This window comes from Lygodium microphyllum, chromosome 5, assembly GCF_053477565.2.
Source record: "Lygodium microphyllum isolate KBCC chromosome 5, Lygodium_microphyllum_v1.1.10, whole genome shotgun sequence".
Taxonomy (NCBI): Eukaryota; Viridiplantae; Streptophyta; class Polypodiopsida; order Schizaeales; family Lygodiaceae; genus Lygodium; species Lygodium microphyllum.
Window position 1 is genome coordinate 77,592,182 of NC_141139.1, and position 21,863 is coordinate 77,614,044.

The following is a 21,863-nucleotide window of genomic DNA, read 5'->3' on the forward strand; positions in this document are numbered from 1 at the left end:
ATAAGCCGTTTTCATTTTTACCACGAACAATGAACTTGGCATTAGGCAAGGAATGCTCTCATGAAAACTTTTTTGATAAAAGATAAAGGAACCTTTAACTAAAGGAGAAAAAACAAACCTTTAGAAATTTTGGGTGAAATCTTATGCAATTGCTATTTTTATAACGAAAAATTGTGCAAGGTTCAAGGTTTTAAACATTCTATTCAAATGTAAAAAATTGTAGGTTTAAGACTTTTGAGTTTAAATTAAAACCTTTGGTTTGTGGGGAATGCTGCAGGTGAGGCGAGGTAAAGCACTCGGGTACTTATTTCATACTCGACCGGGGATTTTATCACTCTCCTCCACTGCAGAGACAGCTTCTGGCTCGTGAGCCGGAAGGGTCGAGATCCATCTCAGACGGAGAGATGTCGACTCCTATCGAGGATGATCGCGCAGCGATAGCGCAGCTGCAAGAATGTTAACGACGGCGACTGGGGTGATGGATTTCTTGCTCTTGTCGAGTCAGTGGAAAGGAGTTGTGGCGGGAGTGCTGCTAGGAGTGTGCATTGCCTATTCCTTGCAGGCGCTCAGCTCTCCTTCCTTCCTCAGCTTGCCACAAGGTGCCTGGAGTGGCATTCGCAGTAGCTGCAACCACCCCACCCCACCTCTTTCGGGTAAATATATGAGAAAAACAAGCTCTTAATGCTTTCTTTCTCAAGATCTGAATTGTCGAATTTTCTTGAGAATAACGAGTTAGGAATAGGAATTTGTCAATGCTTAACAGAATGTAAATGCTTTGCTCAGAGATCCTAAGGGAACGTCTAAATAAGCTGTGAAAACAAGGAGCTTCAGATGATCGCAAGCTAAATGTGCAAAATTGGAAAAAGGGACAACATTGGGGAAAAGGGGAAAATACTGTATGCTCCTTAGAAACACATGCGTGGTTACTGACACAAAAACACATCCTATGTGTAGCAGAAGGCAATGAAATTGTTGTGTAGTTGGTTCAAGATGCACAAGCTTCAATTGGTTTCTGGTGTTTGAAGCTTCAAGTTCTGGCTACAGTGGGTGACACAGCCTCTCAGAAATGTTTGCTTTTGGGATACTGCTGAGACTGAAAGTTGTCTCTCAAAAGTGGCTACAGGCCATTTGGATTGTGAGTTAAATTGCTCCTAGGCATGGCAAGTTGGGCTCAGGGACTAGATGTGGCTTGTGTGTGGGATGACACTCGCTCGTAGGTAGGATGATGCCGAATGGTGCACGTTCATCAATTAGCACAATGCCAAATGTGTACATTCCATGTTGTGTTGTGTTAATCAGAGGATGTCACGTCCCTAGCTTGCTGCTATGATGGTCACGATCTTGCCACCTTGTAATAGTCACGTGTATCCACCAAGGGTCTAAGAAACAAGACTAACAAAGTGGTGACTTGGGGGAATTGTAGCTTGGGTCATAGATGAGGCCTTGCATGTGGATATGAGGATTTTCAAGGGAGCTATGCTTTTCTCATATTTTGGCAACATTTGAGCAGAATCTCCATTCGAGATTAGTTGCATGCATAATGGACCTAGGGACATTGTCATAGATGGAAGTTGATTGCTAGTATTATTGTTTGGTACATTTATTTGGATTGTGATTTGTTACCATACTATAGACTTCTTGGATGTCTCCCTTGCAGAGACTCTTTTCGAGGATTTGGATGGAGATCATCCATGCTCTGTGTAGGAGATGGGAGAGGATGCAAGGTGGCTTTGAGAGAATGGTGAGGAGTGTAAAGAAATACCCTAACATAGAAACACAAACAGAAACCATACGACAAAGCACAGGCTGATAAAAGAACACACTTAGGGTTAGGGTAACTCGGAGACAATGAATTCAGAAAAGAAATGAAGTGATATGATTGTTGAATATACAATGCTCATGCAGCAAACACACTATGCAGTGAATGAATATTGAACCTCGATCTCTTGTATCTTAAGGATCAGGGTAGGGGTAACGAGCTAGAGAGCGTGTCGTACTCTGAACAGATCTCAAATCGCAGCAAGGCAGCCTCCGGATGTCGAACATCAATAAATGCAGTCAAGGCGTTGGATTTGATGCAAGAGAGAGAAATACTAAAAACGCAGGTTGCATGAGAGAGAAAGACTAAAAACATGGGAAAAACCAGCAACAACAATCAGTATGCTGAAATCAGCTCCGAACAGTGTATGGTAGGTTGGGAATAGGCGTTAGATTGTTATAGACAGCAATAGCTAGCTTGGACTGCGATGTCCTCTTCGTCTGGGGTGTGGGCAGCAAGCTAAAATACCTGAAATCTGCAAAAACGAGATTAATTTCTAAATGGAGAGTGATCAGTAACAGTCACTCTACTGTAAGCAGCTGCAAACTACGGGTGGAAGGTTGGAAACAGGCGTCAGATTGTAGATGATAGCAAGGGACAACTGAGACTGTGATGTCCTCTGCGAAAGGGGATGATAGCAAGGGCAATTGAGACTGCGATGTCCTCTGCGAAAGGGGTGTGAGCAGCAAGCTGAAAACACTTGAAACTTGCAAAAACGAGATTGAGGACGAATGGAGGGCAACATATTTATTTATAGAAAGTTTGGGCCCTCCCAAGTGGGTTTGTGCTTATGGGACATAGATACTCTCTAGGAACACATTTCTTCTAAATAAACAAGGTTTCTTCAGTAATTAAGCATGTTTTGGGGCTGTTTTAGTAAAGCTAATGCATTTTTAGTTCAACAAGGAGGAGAAATGCCTTCTTGCAAGCCTAGAACTCTGGACCTTTTTTTATACAGCCCCTTAGATGGTTTGGCATTCCCAGATCAATTGTTCACACAACCTATCTATGGAGACGTGAAATTTTGATCCTTTTCTCAGCATTTGGCTTCGACATTAACTAAATGTGCACATGTGATGTTCACATGTGATGTGCAAGCTAAGCAAAAGTTTAATTAAATGGCTGAAAAATCCACTAAGAAGGTTGTTACTTAGCATAAATTTATTTGTAGGTAAAGGAGAGGTGGTTGGAGGTTGGTGGAAGGGTGGCAAGAAAGTGCCTCCTATTTTGGACACTAAGGATAAGATCTTTGAGGTTGCTTATTGTGTTGAGAATATGGATGTAGCCTATTAAAAGGTTAAGTGGGCACGTCATTGATACAGGAGAAGTAAAAGAGGCCAGCTAATTGCTATTGATGTGCTTTGTAGTGTGCTGAGAGTAGTCATGTATTGTTGCGTTTTGAAAAGACAAGGCCTAAAAAGATGAAGGGAAGAGAGAAATTATATTTGAAGCTGAGTATGTGTTACTATGGATCCTTTTAGGTGTTGGAAAAGATTAGTGATGTTTTATATATATTGACATTAGAGGATAATGCCTTTTATATGAGCTTGTTGAGGCCTTTTCATGTGATGTGCTAGGGGATACATCTATTGAAATTCAGCTCGAGGTTGAGGAGGTAGATGAGAGGTAAAGTTTCAAGGAGATATTTGGTCAAGTTTCAAAATTATTCACCAATGGATGCTAAATGGATGGAAAAGGGTGACTTGGTAGACCATCATGAATTGTTGTAGCTTTACTTTGATGCTTTCCAACTTGAGTTGACTTTAGATTAGGCTTAGTTAGGTTTTAGCAGAGGAAGGGTCTAGAGCATTGCTTGATGCTTAAGGGGAAGGTAGCACTTCTACTCGTCTAGTGATGGGCAGGTCTTGTGTATAGTGGATCTCGAATGTGTTCAGCATCATCCAAGGTACTGTTGCTGACAGTATGTTTGCCATGGGATCACTATTCAGTGTACTAGTCATTGTAGTTCGATATGTAGATATGTATGGTTTTCATTGTAGCTTTGAAACCGTACATTTGCATCTGATAATGGTCTTTAGAGATTGATTATTAGTTACTAGTTTTTAGTGGTGGATGATCATTAGTTATGAGTGGTACTGAGCTGGTTTTGTGAATAGTAGTGTGTTGTTTCATGCCATTGATAGTTCAGACATGGTTTATGCTTTAATATGGTTGTTTGGCCGGAACATTTGTGATATGTTAAGTAATGGATGCATCCCATGAGGTTATGGCAATAGTTTTGGTTTCTTTTTGTGTTGTTATGTTTTGATTATGTTGGTTGAAAATTTTCAGCAAGAATTTTCACCAAATGTTTGGTAGTAGCATGGCTATATAATAATGATGGATGTTATATTACTATGATACGTTATGGAAAATTCCATTGTAGTGTATTGCTTTTGGCACAATATAGTGCGATTGGGGAGTATTGCAAAAATTTCAAGGGGGAGGTTTGTCACGGCCACGTGAAGTTTTGATGCTTTGGTTAGCATTTGGCTTAGACATTAAATATATGAGGTGCACGTGATGTATAAGTCACTTAAGTAGCATGTGATTTATAAGTCACTTAAGTCACAATCATAGGTCAAAGACCCCGAGATGTCAGTAGGTGTCAAAGGGAAAAGTTATAATAAGTTATGTTAGTCAGATACTAGGTGTTTGGTGACACTTTGGGCCTAGGGTATGTAGTTAGCCATTAAATTTCAGTGGTAACATTAGGACATAGGCATGCATTAATTAACAAATGCTATTTGAAGGGTATTAATGCTCAAGACCACTTGGAAGTCAAAATGGCCTAGCCAGTTTAATTGTGGATGGGCATGTTTAATTTTTTGTGCAAGGACAAGGGCTGAAATTAGTTTTCAGAATTAAATGGCTAAAAACCCCATTAAGGAAGTTGCCACTTGGCAAAACTTTCCCATGCAAGCAAAAGGAAGGCTATTGGAGGTTCACTCTAGCAATTTTGGAGGTTGAGAGAGAAAGAGAGAGGAGGCTGTTCCAGCAAGCGCTAGTTGATTGACAGCCATTCCACCCAAAAGGGAGTTGCATAGAGCCAAGTGATAACATCTAGGAGGCCTTGAGCAGCAGGCAACATCTTGTAGAGGCTAGAAATAAGCAAGCAATAGCATTTTGAAGCCTTTGGGCTGTAGGTGATTGTATGTTTGCTAATTAGGAGGCAGCTTGCTGATAATTCAGCCACTTTGCGAAGAAATTCTGAATTTTCTCTCTCCTCAGCATTCACTAATAATCCCCAGCAAGATCTCAGCCATTCATAGCAGATCTCAACCAATTTCTTCGGAATTCAGCCATCAATGGTGGACAGTAGGAGCATTAGCTGATGTAAATTCTAATTTGTAGCAGATAAGGTTTAGTAGCCACCTCGGGTCCCACATCTTGATTGGATTTGGGGCTCATTTTGACCAGCCAAGGGTCGATTGTGGAGGCCAATCCTTTGTTAGATGAAGGGGCAAATCAGATTGACGGCTTGTTGGTCATTTTTGACAGCAAAGGTATTGGAGATTGAAGGAGATTAGAGCCAAATCTCAGTGTATGCTATTCAATATTAATAGAATTGATTAATAAACATTTATGTTTTCAGTTTATGTGAATTTTGTGCTCGCTATAATTAGTGTATAATTAGGTCATCACCACCCTTTCGGAGAAGGAAGGCTAGTTTTACAACCATTGTATTTGGGTGTATTTTTTAGATGAGCTTTTTACCTATTTGCCTAGTTAGGTGAGCTTTTAGGGCTCATTGAACCATGATTTGTAAAGGTGTGTTTAGAAAATATAAATGGTTGTATATGATGATGGATTATGTGTATTTGTGAAAAACATACATACATATGCATGTAGGAAACACCCCCTTCATCATAAAGTTAGGCCTCCACTTGCTTTTCTTCTTGAGCATAAAGGACGAGTCCCACAAATGTTTGGGTCTCATCCCTTGATATTATAGAAATGAGAATTGTCTCTTCCAAAAGTGAATTTTTGGGAGACCCTAGATAGTATCTTTGAGCCCTCTAAACTTTTATCTTTGGGTACTTGCCCCACAACCTCATGAGCACAAGCCCCCCACACTAAGCCTTGCAAACTTGAAAAGTGTGATTTTGTCTTCATAGTTTTCAATCTTAGCTTGAAAAGTATGAAGGGAATATTACACCTTTCAAGCTTATGGTGATATATTTGGCTATTAAACACTATATGTGCATGGTGGGATGTGTTTTTATGGTGAGACCTAATGCATATTTAGACAAGCTAAAAAATTGCGTGTAATTATATACATTTTGTGTGTGTGCGTGTGCGCAACACACGGATGTTTATGTGTGCGTGTATAGGGAAAAATAACTTGAAGTTAGAAGTATCTCTCTCTCTTACAACAACCCCCCCAGGGAAAAATAACTTGAAGTTAGAAGTATCTTTCTCTCTCACAACAACCCCCCCCCCCCCCCCCACACACACACACCCCTTTTTATGCGATTATATAGGGAAAAATAACTTTAAGTTAGAAGTATCTCAAAATTACTTTAAAATTGAATCTATACAACAAATATATTAGAGTGCAAGATTTGGTGATTTTCACTTCAAATTGAGCTTAAAAGGCCCAAAAATCTCGAAAATGATTGTAAACATGACCTATTTTAGCTCATGATGAAGTTTTAGAGATGTGTTTTTTTGAGCCCTATCGTGGTTCGTGCTAGACTAGAGCTTGGAAAGTGTGAAGGACAAATCGTGTTAAGCTCCAGTGTGGTCTATGCTAGTGCTAGTGTAGACAACCACAAGGCTTACAAGATTGCATTCTTGAAACTTCAACCAAAGCTAAAATAGGTCATGTTTACTTTGTCTATGTTGGTGAAGACCACCATAGGGCTTAAAAGACTGCATTCTTGAAACTTTAACCAAAGCTAAAATAGGTCATGTTTATAGTCATATGTACCACTCGAGGGTGTCAATGACGAGAGAATGGGTGATGAATGAGCAATGTGTTGAAGAACTGCTAGTGGAGATAGCCTAGGATCCACTTAGGAGTGCTTTGCATAATGAGATGCAAAAGAGTATGCTACATGATGAGAATATGCATGTAGCAGGTACCACTTGGACAATGTCCTTTGTGGGGAAATTGTCCACTTGCCCAAGTGTCCTTCCCAAAGATGATGAAATTATGCAATGCAGAGGGGAAGATACAAAAGGTTGGGGAGGCCAATGTTGAAGACAAATGGTGAATTTTGTAAAATATCATGAAAGGGTAGGAATCCCCTCTCAACCTTGGATGTCGATGTCGAAGGTGGAAGAGAAGCTTGATGTCAGCCTTCATGTGGTGCCGAGAACCATGAACATGAAGATGAGGATGAATCGCCCCAATTGGAAGAGCAAGGTAGAAGTCATTGCTATGATAGCATCAAGAGAGATGCTATATGATTTGCCTTGGGAGGAGATGCCTTCATGTTGGTAGAAGAGTAAATCTCCTAGGATGATGAAACCATGAAAGGAACCGCATGGACTCCATGTCTCTAGCCCAAGAAGGATTTATGCAAACTTGCATGTTAACCCTACACTGAAATACAAAACAATGCAAAAGAGAATAGAATCTGCAAAATAGGGGTCAACAGTGAGATGCTCCAAAGCAAAATAAAATAGAAATTAAAGCTAAATGAAAAATGTGAAATGAGTGAATGTGTATAAGTGAATGCAATGGAAGACTAAAGGAAAGACCAGGGATGTGGCCATCGTCATGTACGTCCATCGGTAGGTATCTACCAATGAAACACGTGATGAGGTGCCTAGGATGGGGTGCAGAAGGAGACCGTGGGATGGATGCAAAGAGTGCAATGGGGAAGGAGCTAGTAGATCAATTAGCTAAGCCTTTAGGAGTACTGAAAGATATAGGCTGTTGGGGTTGTCCCCACGACATGTCTAGTGGCCCCTAGAGTAGAAGGAGCAAATGGGGCAATAGTGGGAGGTATAGCTCCATTGGGCTGTCTAGCAGGAGTGGAGGTAGTCATAGCGATTTGCCAAGGCTTCTTGGGAGGAAGACCTTGTTGAGCTAAAATATGCATTACTTGTTGATTAGCCTCTTAAACAGTCCCAAAACACACTAAAAATGCTCTTTTAAAGTTAAACCCTAAAACGAGGAGCGGTTTGAGAGAGTTTAGTGGAAACCCTAATTTTTGGGGTGCCCTTTCACATCTATAAATAGACCCTCCGTCTTCGGTGGACGTCACACTCCGACATTGCTCTGCCCTTGAGCACACTGTACACTCTTACATTCATTTACAGCATTCATTCACTTTAGAGTTGTGTTCTCTCTCTCTCTTCTTCTGTTTGTGTTTGAGTTTGCGTTTAGGGTTTGAGTTTTGCCCTCTGTGTTTGTGTTTGTCTCTTTGTGTTTCTGTCGTGGTGGTACACTTTGTGTGTCCTCAGTGCAAACCTAGCAGTTTCCTTCACATGGTATGAGAGCTGGTGCTCTTGTAAAGAGTATCACCTGCGGATATTGTGGAGAGTTAGTCTTTGTGCGAGACACACAATACGACTCATTGAATCACAATGTCCCAGACACCTTCTTCTACAGTTCCTATGATGTCTTATTAGGCTTCTCCATCATTGGAGGCCCTGAGACAGCATTATGGATTTGGTGAGAAGGACGACACTCCACCTTCACGAGATTTCAGTAACATGATGGAGGAGGACTTTGAGGAGTACTATCGCAACAAGTATGGTGATGTTTACACCCCTCCTACTAGTTTTGCTACCACATCCGGACTAGTTGGTAAGGTTGGCCACCTCTTCGATCATGGAGGATATATGGCATTCGGAACGTCTGGCGATCCATCTTCATCATCTCAGCCAGGTCCAATGTCAGGTTTGTACAATTATTTTGTGTTGCGTGAATCAAAACCCTCGCCTGTTTCTTCTTTTGAGGTACAGGATCCGGATGGCTTTGCGTATGTGAACTTCAATAGAGGGGGCTCACGAAGCAGACGAAATTCAGGTACATCTACAGCTTCTGTTTCATTTGAGCATATCACACACACTTCTCACTTCCCCCATCCCACCCTCTTCTATATCACACCTCTCATCATCTTTCCAAAACCTTGGATTACACTCCACATCTGCATCACACACCCTAGGGGTTGGATCTTCCATCTCCGCTTCTAGCACCTTTTCCTTATCCACCTCATTCTCTAACTCTTTGCACCATGGTACTTTGTTAGGGGGAATGCCACCCTTTAACACAATGCCTCTCACCTTTCAGCACATGAGTACACCCATAACTCCTGGGACGATTGTGATGGGCATTCCCCTTACTATCTCGAGCTTCACATCTCCCATGATCACTCCTCATCTTATGGTGCGTCTTCACACTCTCCTTGGGTTACATCTACGCAGGGATTCCCATCTTCTCACCGTGTTCTCGTCCCACCTCCTTGGGTTCCTCATGTGGCTACCATGCCCATGCCTAGTCAACCCATCCCTACCTATGGATCCACCTTGCACACTACACGCATGCCTCGTGGGCACTTTGGGGCCCATTCCCAAGTGTACACTTTCCCATCCTACCCACACTACACTTTTTCACACTATCCATCTCCGAGCACTACCACTCTTGTTGCAACAGCCAAGAATGCCTTCACGGATAAGACGCGTTTTAACGGGTTAAATTTCACTACTTAGTCTAATTTCATGTAACAAGTGCTTGAGTCTTAGGGTCTTTGGGACCTTGTCATTGGTCTAGAGTCTATGTCGAATCCTCGACTAGCTCACCCTGATTACATTCGTCAATGGAGAGCTTGCAATGCCACAGCCAATGTTGAGCTGATGTAGGGATTGCTTTCTGAGTTTCACTCTTAGTTGGAGCACTTCCCACTCTCGTCAAAGTGTTGGAGTCACCTTCTCGACCGCTATGCGGCTCGTGATCGTACTCGGCGCATCATTCTTGACCTTGAGCTTCAAGAGTTCTCTATTAAGGAAGGGGATGATTTGAAAGTCAAGCTGGCCAAATATAGACGGTTACTTGCCGAGTTTACCACTACTGGCACTCCAAAGTCAGATGACGATTAGGTTACATTCTTTTTGAATAAGTTACCCGACAAATACTTCAATTTCATTCAACACATCATCTCCCAACCTAGATTGCTGATTTTCTACGAGTTGAAGTGCCAGTTCTTGCGTTACGCAAGGTTGTATGATAAAGTCCACAAAAAATCCTCATCAAAGTCTTATTCAGAGTAGAGGGGGGGTTGGTTGCCTCTTCTTTGGGAGGGACAACCACTAGTGGCAAGAACTCGCTGGATGCGAAGGCAAGCCAATCAAAGGGTGACTCCTCTTCCTCAAATGGAACCAAAGAATCTAGATCTATCTGGCAGCAACTCCCTAAGAAAAACCGGTTTTGCACACATTCTAGTTGCTAGAGAGCAGGCCATGTGGACGAGGAGTGTCACTCCAAGGCCCAAGGTCTTTCACCTAAAAAGCCTCAGCAGACCGCTGCGACTGCACAGTCTAGTGGGGCTACGTCCTCTGCTCCTACTTTATCTACTCCTTCAGCACCCGTTGTTGCTGCTGTTGGACATGTGGCTCAAGTACAGCCTCAGCGGCCCATCTCTTTCACTACTCCTGAGGGATTGGCTGATTGGTCTGTAGGTTCTGATCCCGTTGCACTTCATGCATCCATCTCACCTTCCTCAATACCTCGTCAGGCGTTTCCTTGGTAGAGCCTTGCTACTGGACATACGCGATGGTAGCCATATTCTTCGACTCGTATGCCTCTAGGTCCTTTTGGATACCCTAGGTCAATCTAGCATTCATTTTTCGCACTCTTAGAGTCGGGCCCATAGGATTCATTATCCTTAGTTTTTCCATTTTTTTGTCTTCCGCTGCATTTACTCACACACATGCACATTCATTGCATTTATTTTGCGTTAGATTTTCTTTCTGTTGGAGCATCTCACCACTAACCTCTGTGTTTGCAGATTCTCATCTCTTTTGCAAGGTTTTGTCTTTTAGTGTAGGGGTAACTTGTAGATTGCTTTGGTCCTCCCTAGGCTAGAGACGCGGGGATGCACAGTTCCTTTCATGGTTTCATCATCCTAGAAGTGCTTGCTCTTCTTCTAGCATGGTGGTTTTCCCTCCCGAGGTGGATCGTGCAGCATCTCTCTCAATGCTATCATGGCGGTGACTTCTACCTTACCCTTCTAGCGGGGTGCTTCATCCACTTCATCTTCTTTCATTCCTTATGGTTCTCGGCACCATATGAAGACCGACATCAGGCTCCTCTTTCTTCTTCGGCATCTACATCCAGGTTGAGAGGGGGTTCCTATCCTTCTTGGTATTCTACAGGCTTCAACACTTTGTCTTCGACATCAGCTTCTTTCCCTTGTTGTACCTTACCCTTTGCATTGCATGATTACGTCATCCTTGTACTAGGGCGCTTGGGCAAGTGAATAATTTTCCCACGAGGGACATTGTCCAAGTGGCACCTGTTGCATGATCATTCTTCAGCATGTAGCATACTTTGCATCTCATTGTGTAGAGCATCACTTGCGCGGATTCTAAGCTGTTTCCACCGGCGACTGTTGTTACCACACCACCATCCTTCTTGATCACATGGATACCTCATCACCTATTTTTCCTCGTCATTGACACCCTGAGTGGATGGATTAGCTTGTACTGTTTTGTGATGTGTTGGGTATCCTCCCTACTCCCGTTTTCTGGGTCACTTTTACTCAATCGGTTGTATCCCATTAAATTTACTTCACTTATTCAAAAAAATAAAATAAAAAAATTCAATGTAGTTCAATCTGCCTTTGTATGGCTTGGTAGGCCACTGGGCAGCCGACGTGCACCCTTTGTCCGATGCCCTGTTCTCTCTGGGGTGACTACTTTGGATTTCCTTGGTAAGATAACCATCGCCTTTGTAGTCTTGGTAGGCCACTGGGCAGTCGACGTGCACTCTTTGTCCGATGCCTTAGCTGCTTTGGGGTGGGACGCCTTGGGGTACATAAATATCACAATGGCTGGCCAAACCTTTCAGCTCAGTTTTGGGCCTGAGAGGGGCTGTTGAGCTAAAATATGCATTACCTGCTGATTAGCCTCTTAAATAGCCCCAAAACACACTAAAAATTCTCTTTTAGAGTAAAACCCTAAAACAAGGAGCGTTTCGAGAGAGTTTAGTGGAAACCCTAATTTTTGGGGTGCCCTACCACATCTATAAATAGATAGGCTGCACCCATTCAGCCGTTATCCTTGTTTGCAGGTCACACCAGCCCACAACCAGCCCACACACCCTCTGGCCTGCAGCCCGCCTCCATCTGCTTTCCAGCCATCATCGATTGCAGCCACATCATCTTCAACCTGTCCATTGTTATAGGCGACAGCTCTCAGCTGCTGGCGACTGCTCCAAACTGTCCCAGACTGCTGTTCAGCCTGCTGTCCATCATCTCTAGGGTCAGCCAGCCTGCGTTTTCAGCATTGCAGGCCTTGACACTCTCAAACACTGTTTCAGCTTGCTGTTTACAGCAGACTGTGCACAGTTTCCAGCCCTCGCATCGGTGGTACACTTCTACGTTTACCAGTCTCTAGCCTCCAGACTATTGCATTTTGGTGACCAGCTTGCTGCCATTCACTATTCAGCACTCCTACACTCCGACTAGTGGTCACAGACTTGGGATCCGTCTTCGGTGGATGTCACACTCCGACATTGCTCTGCCCTTGAGCACATTGTACACTCTTACATTCATTTACATCATTCATTCACTTCAGAGTTGTGTTTTCTCTCTCCCTTCTTCTGTTTGTGTTTGAGTTTTTGTGTTTGAGTTTTGAGTTTTGCGTTTAGGGTTTGAGTTTTGCTCTCTGTGTCTGTGTTTGTCTCTTTGTGTTTCTGTCGTGGTCGTACACTCTATGTGTCCTCAATGCAAACCCTAGCAGTTTCCTTCATAGACCTTGGGTCTTAGTAGGTACGACATTCCTCGTGCAGATGGTTTGATATCTGGCAGCGTGTGCAAAATCTATTTTTCTTAGGGAGTTGTTGCCAAATGGGTTTTGTTTCTTTGTTTCCATCGGAGAAAGGGGTGTCCCCTTGTTTTTGCTTGCCTTTGCATCTTGAGAGTTCTTGCCACCGCCGGTTTTCCTTTGCGAAGAGGCAACCAGACCCCTCTTTGAATAAGAGTATGTAGAGGACTTCTTGTGGGCTTGATCGTGCAACCTTGCATAATGTAAGAACTGACACTCCAACTCATAGAAGGTTGGCAATTAGGGCAACAAGATAATGTGCTGAATGAAATGGAAGTATTTTTTAGGCAGCTTATTTAAAAAGAATGTAACTTGATTGTTGTCTAACTTTGGAGAGCTAGTAGTAGCAAAGCTCAGCAAATAACCACCGATATTCAGCCAACTTGACATTCGAATCATCCCCTTCCTTAATGAAAAACTCCTAAAGCTCAAAATTGGGATTGATATGTCGAATGTGATCTCTCGCCACATAGTGATCAATGAGATGAGTGTCGCTCAGATGTGGGGGGAAAATGTTGTAACGGAGAGTGGAACGCAAGAAGTAGCCCTTGCATTAACTCAACATTGCTTGTGGCATTGCAGGCTTTCCATTGACAGATGTGCTTAGGGTAAGTTAGTCAAGGGTTCGGCATAGGCTCAAGACTAACTACTATGTCTCAAAGTCCCTGAGTGTTGCATGAAGTCTGTCCAACCAAGTGGTAAAATTTGACCCATTAAAATGAGTCTTATCCGTGAAAGCATTCTTGGTCGTAGCAACTTGAGTGGTAATGCTAGGGTTTGCAGTGAGGAAACACAAAAAGTATGACCACGATTGAAATACAAAGACTCGGATAGTGACGTGCGAAACTCAAACCCTAAATGCAAAATGCAAACACAAAGAGAGAAGAGAGAGGACTCTGAAGTGAATGAATGAATGCTGTAAATGAATGAGAGAATGTACAGAATGCTCAAGGGCAAAGCTGTCTTGGTGGCTGTTGTGGGAGTGGGTTGAGGGAGGTGTTGATGTGTACGGTCCACTGGAGACGGATCTCGAGTGCAGCAACCACCACTCGGAGTAGAGGCTGATGAAGAAAAGTGCTGAAAACACAAAAATGACTTGATGTAGATGATGAAGTTGATCATTGGCAGCAATAGGAGGCTGATCGGTAGCTGTAGACCACATAATAGCAATCGTTGGGGGCTGAACAGCTAGTGGAAGAGGGCTGATGGTTGAAACCTGCAAGACAAGGATAGGGCCGAATGGTGGGCAATGTGTTTATTTGTAGATGCAGAAGGATCCTCCCAAAGTAGGTTTTTGCATGTGGGACATAGAAACTCTCTAGAGTTGTTACCTGTTTAATGAAACTTTTGGTAATTTATATGTTTTGGGGCTGTTTTAAAGAGCTACTCAGTGGGTAATGAATTATTAGCTCATCACCATGAAGTTTTAATTACAATTGCTACTAATTATTGATGTTGATTGCGTGGGTTTAGGGTTGGGGTTTAAGAGTTTGAATGCTGTCTTGCAATGGGCTTTGGGGTTGGTGTCTTCGAGGCTATTTTGGTTGTGACCCCATTCAAGGTATCTTCTATAACTTGTATGTAAGTTGTTCCAACTGTTGACATGAAGTGTTAAACTGATTTGTCTTTTCAATTCAGGAACATCCTTGTACTTGTGTAGAGAGAGAGAGAGAGAGAGAGAGAGAGAGAGAGAGAGAGAGAGAGAAGAGAGAGAGAGAAGCAGTGTGTGGTTGCTCTTCATTGGTCTCTCTTTCGTGCTAGATGTATTGATCAGCACCGCACCCCTAGGTCCTTATTACTCCTTTCTTTCTAGAAGACTGGGGTGCAGTGCATGGTAATACGAGTATTCAGGGCTCTTGGTGGCATGTTCTTAATGTTGATGCACCATTCTCGATCCTTGGAGGATATCAGGATTTGTGGGACCAACTTTTGATGATATTGCAGCCTAGGGAGCCCTTCCCCGCTTTTGCTTTTGATTGTCCATGGCAAGATTGGGATCTTGCGGGATGGCTCCAGCTTGAGAAGGCTTTCGCTAACCAAGTGTATCACCTATACCATCATTGGCTAAGGCTCTGTATAAATGTAAAGTCTTCCTTTGGTGTGTGATGGTTGGTCGGCTTCCCCTTGCCTCAACGCTTTCAAAATGCCGAATTTCCAATGGCAATTACTTTTTTTGTCTCACTAGTATGGAATCCTCTCCCTGCTGATTTCTTTCGTTCTGTTTGTCCTGGAAAATTTGGACCCCTTTGTTTGATGTTAGGAGGGCTGTGGTTGGCACATCATTGTGCCCTTTTGATTTGGTCTTTTCCAGAACCTAAGTACCCCACTCTTGCACAACCGCATATGAAGATTCTGTTTTCTTTTTTTTGGTTCTGGGGCCGTTGGTATACTTGGATCACTTGGAATGCTTTTGTTTTTGACTCACCTTTTGGTATTCAAAGACATTTTGCAAGATTGAAGGGTCTCCTACATTGGTAGCTGGATCTTATTCAGCACACAGATCTTCTTTCCAGGAAGGACTTGGTTCCTTGGCATGTGACAATTTTTGCTACTTCTTTGTTGTGACTTTTGTACTCTTTTAGTCATTTTATATAATACAATTACTTGTTATGAAAAAAGAAAGATTAGTGTGCATGTGTTCACCACATCAAGGTGTGGGGCATCCATAGACTAAGTGTGGCCCAAAAAATAGGCATAAGAGTCCAAAGAAGAAGGCGATCCAAGTAAGAGAAAATGAGAGGTGTGCGACATAAATAGACATGGTTAAAGAAAGGCAAGGGAGAGATCGAAATACCGATAGTTGCAAAACGCCCGGGGAAGGATAGCTTGAAAGAAAAAAGGGCAAGCACTTGAGGGAGGACTATGAGGGAAAAGGAGGAAGTGCCATGCGGATCCAACCTTGAGAGAGGTCAAGGGAAATGGGAGGTTGACAAATGGAAGTTTGGAACATGATGCAGATCTTTTGTAAGTAGATGAGGAGTGTGGGCTCAAAGAGAAGGTTTCTTGAAAAGCAAGGAGGCTCACGAGGGGAAAATTGACTCGGGGGAGAAAGGAGGTGCATATGTTGTAGACTTGAAGAGGGGTCAAAGAAGAGACTAATCCAAAAATTGAGTAAAAGCTTGCCTAAAATCTTTTATGATCCTAAAAGCTCCCCTAAGTAAGCTCACCAAAAGATTTCCTCCATTGTATTTGTGATGTACTTAACTACTCTTTATAGGGTTCTCTGTACTTAGCTACTCTTTACAGGGTTCTTTGTACTTTGTATTTTACCTCTAGAGGATTTTCTTGGAGGTGTTGTAAATAGAAATTTCTCTTCTTTGAAAAAAAAACTGAAGCTTGAGTATTGTCTTACAAGGGACATTTTGGCATATCTCTTCATGAAGTCTTTTTAGGCATGTAGGCATTCTTGAGAACTGAGAGGGGCTCTATATTTCTAGCCTTTTCTTGTTAGTGACAGTTAAGGGTCGTGTCTTGCATCTTCTGCGGCTGGTACCTTTGGCAGTGGACATAACAATGTTGGGCAGATGTGTGTTTGTATGTGCATGCATAATGCATGTGTGTAATGCCGAACTACCCAATTCTAAATGCTGCCAGTCTCCTCGGCAGTGCCATCCTTTGTAGATCAAGTTATAACATTTATTTTGGAAAAAAACATGTGTAAGTGGATTATGTATGCTCATCTGGCGTGCATGAAATTTTATATGCATGTCTTGTCAGGTGCATGCATGTGCCTTGTTTTTCCTTCCTTGAGCAGTTGTTAATTGGCCACTTTTCAACCAATGGGTCTGGGTAAGGACATCATGTTGCATCTGATACACAATTTTTGGAACTTGAGAGTTTGTAAGAGTCCTACTTTGTTTGCTTGTGTGCAAATTATTCTGCATGCTTAAAACCTTCTAAGCTTTTTTCAGGTAATGGCAGTGGTTTTTCACAAGAAGAAAATGCCACCTTATATGCAAGTGAGCATGCTATCATTGGGAACACAGATTTGCAACATGAGACGGAGTCAATATCTGAAGGTCACCGGTCAACAGTTCTGCTTGCTTTGTGGGAAGCATCCAGTGTTTTATCTATCAGAAGTCTGGATGATCCCTGGCTAAAGGGTGCAGCGGTCTCACCATCAGATGCACCTCGAGCACCTCATCTTCAAAACTGCAAAGCTGATCTCATTATGAATCGGAAAATGGATGAGTGGGATGAGAAAGGAACATTGTCTTCCTGGATTCTTTGGAGAGGCCAGCGATTTGGTCTTACATTTAATACAATGGCTGAGAATTTTGCAGAAAATGTTATGGGTTTAAACTACACAGAAAGGCACCTTTTCCCCCCTTGGGTAAGGATCTTCACATATGAGCATTACTCTGTGATGTTGTGGTTTATTTATCTCAATTTCTCTGATGTTCAAATTATTCACCTAAATATCACGGTTTTTGTCTTGTGAAAGGTGGAAATACAAGCTTTTGGGAGCGTGCGATAGTAAGCTTAATGGAATGCTCAGTTTAAAATGCAAAGGGTGTTCCATTATCCCTTTGCATTTCGTTGTACCATTCTCTGGTGATGTCTTGAGTGTGGATAATGTTTAGCCAAGTGCCTGTTCTTCTCTCCACTAGAGTTGTCCTCTGTTGCATTATCCCATATCTGCATCTTGTTGTCTAGGCATCTGAGCCTAGTATGCCGATGATAATCTTCCATCTTTGACTCTACTTGTTGATCACTCTGTCTGAGGGAAGTCCAAATAAGGATGAGTTGTGGAATACTAAGTATTGCAAGAGCGAAGTGCTTGTTTAATTGTCATACCCACTAAGAGAGTGGAGCAAGAACTGCATGTCCAGTGATTATCATATTTTCACTACTCTTAATAAACTTTTATATCTTGATCTAAGTTGAAAGGTTGTTTGTTGTACATGATTAACCACATTTTTGAATTGACAACTTGTCCGCTTCTGTCAGCTGTGTGCATTTCAAGGGTATTCGGCTCTTTATTAGGCTTATTATTGGGTGCCTTTATGGGCAGTTGGGCAGCTCACTTAGGGCTAGTGCATGTGTCTCGGGTCTCATCTTGTAGCCTATATATACTACACTCCTCCATTCTTGGAGTATTGAATCATATCCATCTGGAGAGAGGGAGATTTCAGGTACTGCTGGGCATTACATATGCCATCATCTTTGTGGTTTGTACAGTACATCTCATGTATTGTGTTGTGGATTCTATTGCTTATTCCTTTATTCTTGAGTTCTTGGTTCTCCCTTTCATTGCTTGTTCTTCTTAGTGTTTAGCAGTTGTGTTCTTTTGCTTCCTTTGCTTATTCATATGGTATCAAACAATCAATGTTGCTGGTTTTGGTGCTTTCTGCTGCTGTTCCTGCTTTTTCAGGTCTGCTAGAGGCTGGTTCCACTGCTCTGTAGGCTATCAATGATTGTTTTTTTTGCTGCTGATGTCATTATGTGAGCCGGGTGACCTGCTGTATATGCTGCCTTTCAGCTGGGCAAAGCTTCTTCTTGCTGGGCAACCGGCTGGACGAGCTGGATACCCTGTGTTTCTGCTCTTGCTACTGTCTGAGCAGCTGCTGCTTTGTGGAGCCCTCCTATATAGTTGCCTACCTGTCCCAATTGCTGTTGATTTTGCCTTTCTGCTTGGAATGCTATCAGCATTTGCCACTTTTGACTTCTAAGTTGATGTTTTGTCTGTTTTATGCTGTCAACAGTTCCTTTCATGCACGTGATTTAAAGAAAAAAGGAAATGGCTGGCGGTAATCTGATTACGTATTAGTTTTACAGAGGGTTCACATGTGTCAGTTGTCATGTATATTGACTACATTCCTCCACTATTGTTCTTATCTCTTGTATGCTGTGATTGAACTGTGTGATTTGATCATTGAATCTTTTGATTGATGGGGGTAGTTGACCACAAGTACCCTAGGTATATCTTACTCTCTCTATTCTCTGCCATCATCTTATCAGCGATCTTATTTATGACTTTTCTATTTGAGTGGCTTGAGCTTTCCTCACCACGGCCTAACCTTGTTCTTTTGAGGCTCGCTTTAAGCTTGGAGTATGCTTGGCTTTTGCTTCACACTTGCGGGTTCTTCATCTTCTACTTTGACCCTATTCCGAGCTTCTAGCAGCTTCTTTCGATGTGGGTGGTTTCCAGCATGTTTCATCGCGCTTTCATGGTGGTTGTGAAATGGTGTTATGCTTCTTTTGTGGTGATCATATTGATTGATCAACAGTGGTGACCGATGTAGAGAGGATTAGCAGGTTCTTCGGTGGCATGGCTGATCTTGTTTGGTTGATGGACAAATGGTGGTTCCGCGTTAGGGAGGGAAGTTGACTTCTCCTATGGCATGGCTAGGTTGGACCAATACCGACCAATGCTTGGTGGGCTTGGCTATGGGAGTTTTGGCATTTCTTGATCCCTCTATTGCAACACCTATTCTCCTCCATTGTGTGCCTTGGGGTGGAGCAAGGATGCCCATTTCCTATTGTAGGGGAGTGGCTTTCTTCATTTATCCTTAGGCGAGAGATGTATGATTTTGAGAGGGCGGAGATAGGGCATCTTGATGCCTTCCATGCATCTACATGATGCATCAGACCATGAGGGAGGCTTTCTACATTCATAGACGTAATTTGGCAGCTCGATCTTCGAGCTGGTTTGACTCCAAGTCCATGATGGGATTGTTTGTTGATAGCAAGTGGTGTTTGCTTCTAGTTAGTTCCCATATGGGGAGAACACTTTGGTGGTTTGGTTGAAGGAGGGGAATCCATGGTCATAATGTGCTTTTGCAAGCTGTTAGTGACAGACTTTGAGATCCAACTATTTCCACTTTCTATGATTAGTGTACGATCAACATCGACTTTGGTGCTTTCTCTAGGACACATTTGCAACTGACATTGATGTTGGAGTATCCATGGTGCATTCTTTGTCATTGTTGGATGTAATATGGCGGTATAGGTTGGTATGAGACATGGTGGTGGTTCCTAGGGGCTTGTTGTTCCGTATCATTGTATGCTTTATTGTACTAATCACCCATGATCTAAGAGAGTGTTCATGGTGTACATTTCATGGGTGTTAGGCTCTTTATTAGGCTTATTATTGGGCACCTTTATGGGCAGTTGGGAAGCTAATTTAAGGCGAACACATTTATCTGGAGTCTTGTCTTGTAGCCTATATATACTCCAATTCTTCATTCTTGGAGTATCAAATCACATCTGGTTTGGGAGATTGAGATCATACCTGTTTTATGGACGATGGGAGTTATTAAGCTAATTTCGAAAGTTTTGATGCCCTCGATGTTGAAACATTGGCGACCCATTTCTTTGATGGGGATCTATGCACGAAATCTTCTCTAGAGTGATGGCTAATTGCGTCCATAAGCATCTCCCTAGCCTTATGCACCCTAATCAGTATGAAATTGTCAAGCGCAGGAATGTCTTGCACAATGTGTTGAATGTTCAGATGGGCATTGACTATGCTAAGTACTCTAAGCAGGAAGTTGTGTTGGTTCAATTGGAACTTGAAAAGGATTTGCTTATGCATGTTTTTGGATTTTGGTCCACACTTGTCTCATTTGATATGCAAGATCAACACAAATGCCTCTTCACAGGTCATGTTGAATGGTGGGGTCATTGAGCTGTTCACTCTTGCACGCTCAGTTAGACAGGGGTGCCCTTTGAGCCCCTTGTTCTTTGCCTTAGCAACCCATCCCATCCTCTCTATGTTATCTCATTTGGTGGACACAAGATAGTTGGATGGCTTCTCTGTTCCCTTTAGCCAACATTTTTTGGGCCAATCATTAGTAGATGACACTTTCATGATTCTCAAAGTAGAATGAGATAACCTTTGCAAGGCATTGGATGTGTGGAATCTTTTTGGAGAGGCTTTTGGTGGTCATATCAATGGAGCCAAATCCTCCCTCATTAGATGTATTGAATTAGATTTGTGGTCTTTACAATGGCAAGGTATGGTGATACCTTGTGGCAATGTTGTGAAGCATTTGGGCTATAGGCATCAATGTTCAACCCAAACAATTGTTGCTATGGATCTCCCAGAAATTGGAGGCTAAGTTTTTTAATACTGGAAATCGCAAGCCTAGGCCTTAAAGTGGCATAATCCATCACGTTTTCCACACTCTCTCATTTTTTGCCACTCTTGTCTTAGACTACCTCTACTTTGAAGGTTCTTACGGGCCACATTCATTTTATGTTATGGAAAATAGACACTTTGCATGTTGGTATCTCATGGATCTCTTGGAGTCATGTTTGTACTTCTAAAAGTATGGTTGGAGGGGCTATTGTAGATGCATACACGCACATGGTAGCTCTTTGATGGTTCTCTTTTGTGCCATGTGCATTCATCACCACCCATGGGTCTTTGCTACTTGTTTCTTTTTGGAAGAATGGGTTGTGGTTCATGGTAATACCAGCATTTGGGGTGCTTGGCAGCATGTTCTTAATGTTGATGCCCCTTTTTCCTCAGGTTCTTGTTTCGTAGTGACTCAGCTGGTTTGCTCATGGAATTTGGTTTCTCAAAAGGTTCAGTGGCATCTTGCGAAGGATCTCTTGGTCATTAATTCTTTTCAATTGGAATTGTTGGCTATGTCCAAGTTGCTTTTGTGGGATGGGAAACAAGAGGACCATCCTAAATTGAATCGTATGGCACGCTTGGGCTTATTTTCTATTTCTGATGCCATTTTGGGGAATCACAAGGGGTTGATATCTTTTCGTATTGCCAAGAGGCTTTTTTGGATCCCTTGACGACACTTGTGGGGCTTGTGGGACCAACATTTGACAACACTACAGCCCAAGGAGCCCTTCCTTGCCCTTGATTCTGATTGTCCATGGCAGGATTGGGACCTGGTAGATTGATTGCATTTGGAAAAGGTTTTTGCTAATCGAGTGTATCGCCTTATGATTAAGGACCATCGTTGGCTGGCCACCAAGGCCAATATTGTTTGGGCCTTGCATAAATCTCAGATTTGGTGGAAAATGACTCTCATGCAGGGTTGGCTCAACAAGACATTGTATAAATGTGAAGTCTTCCTTT

The 21,863-nt window shown here is 42.6% G+C and overlaps 1 protein-coding gene across 4 annotated transcripts in view; it reads left to right on the forward strand.

The window, feature by feature from the left end:
- Nucleotides 1-269: 269 nt before the first annotated feature.
- The window catches only part of LOC148036019 (uncharacterized), an 82,321-nt gene continuing 60,727 nt past the window's right edge, over nt 270-21,863 (forward strand). For 2 of the 4 annotated variants that reach the window (XM_087678033.1, XM_087678032.1), the window contains exons 1-2: nt 270-653; nt 16,732-17,153. In XM_087678033.1, the coding sequence (XP_087534159.1) occupies nt 455-653; nt 16,732-17,153 (621 nt within the window). In that variant the 5' untranslated portion in view covers nt 270-454. The remainder of the gene's footprint in view (nt 654-16,731; nt 17,154-21,863) is intronic. The other 2 variants (XM_087678030.1, XM_087678031.1) reach the window with 1 other exon arrangement.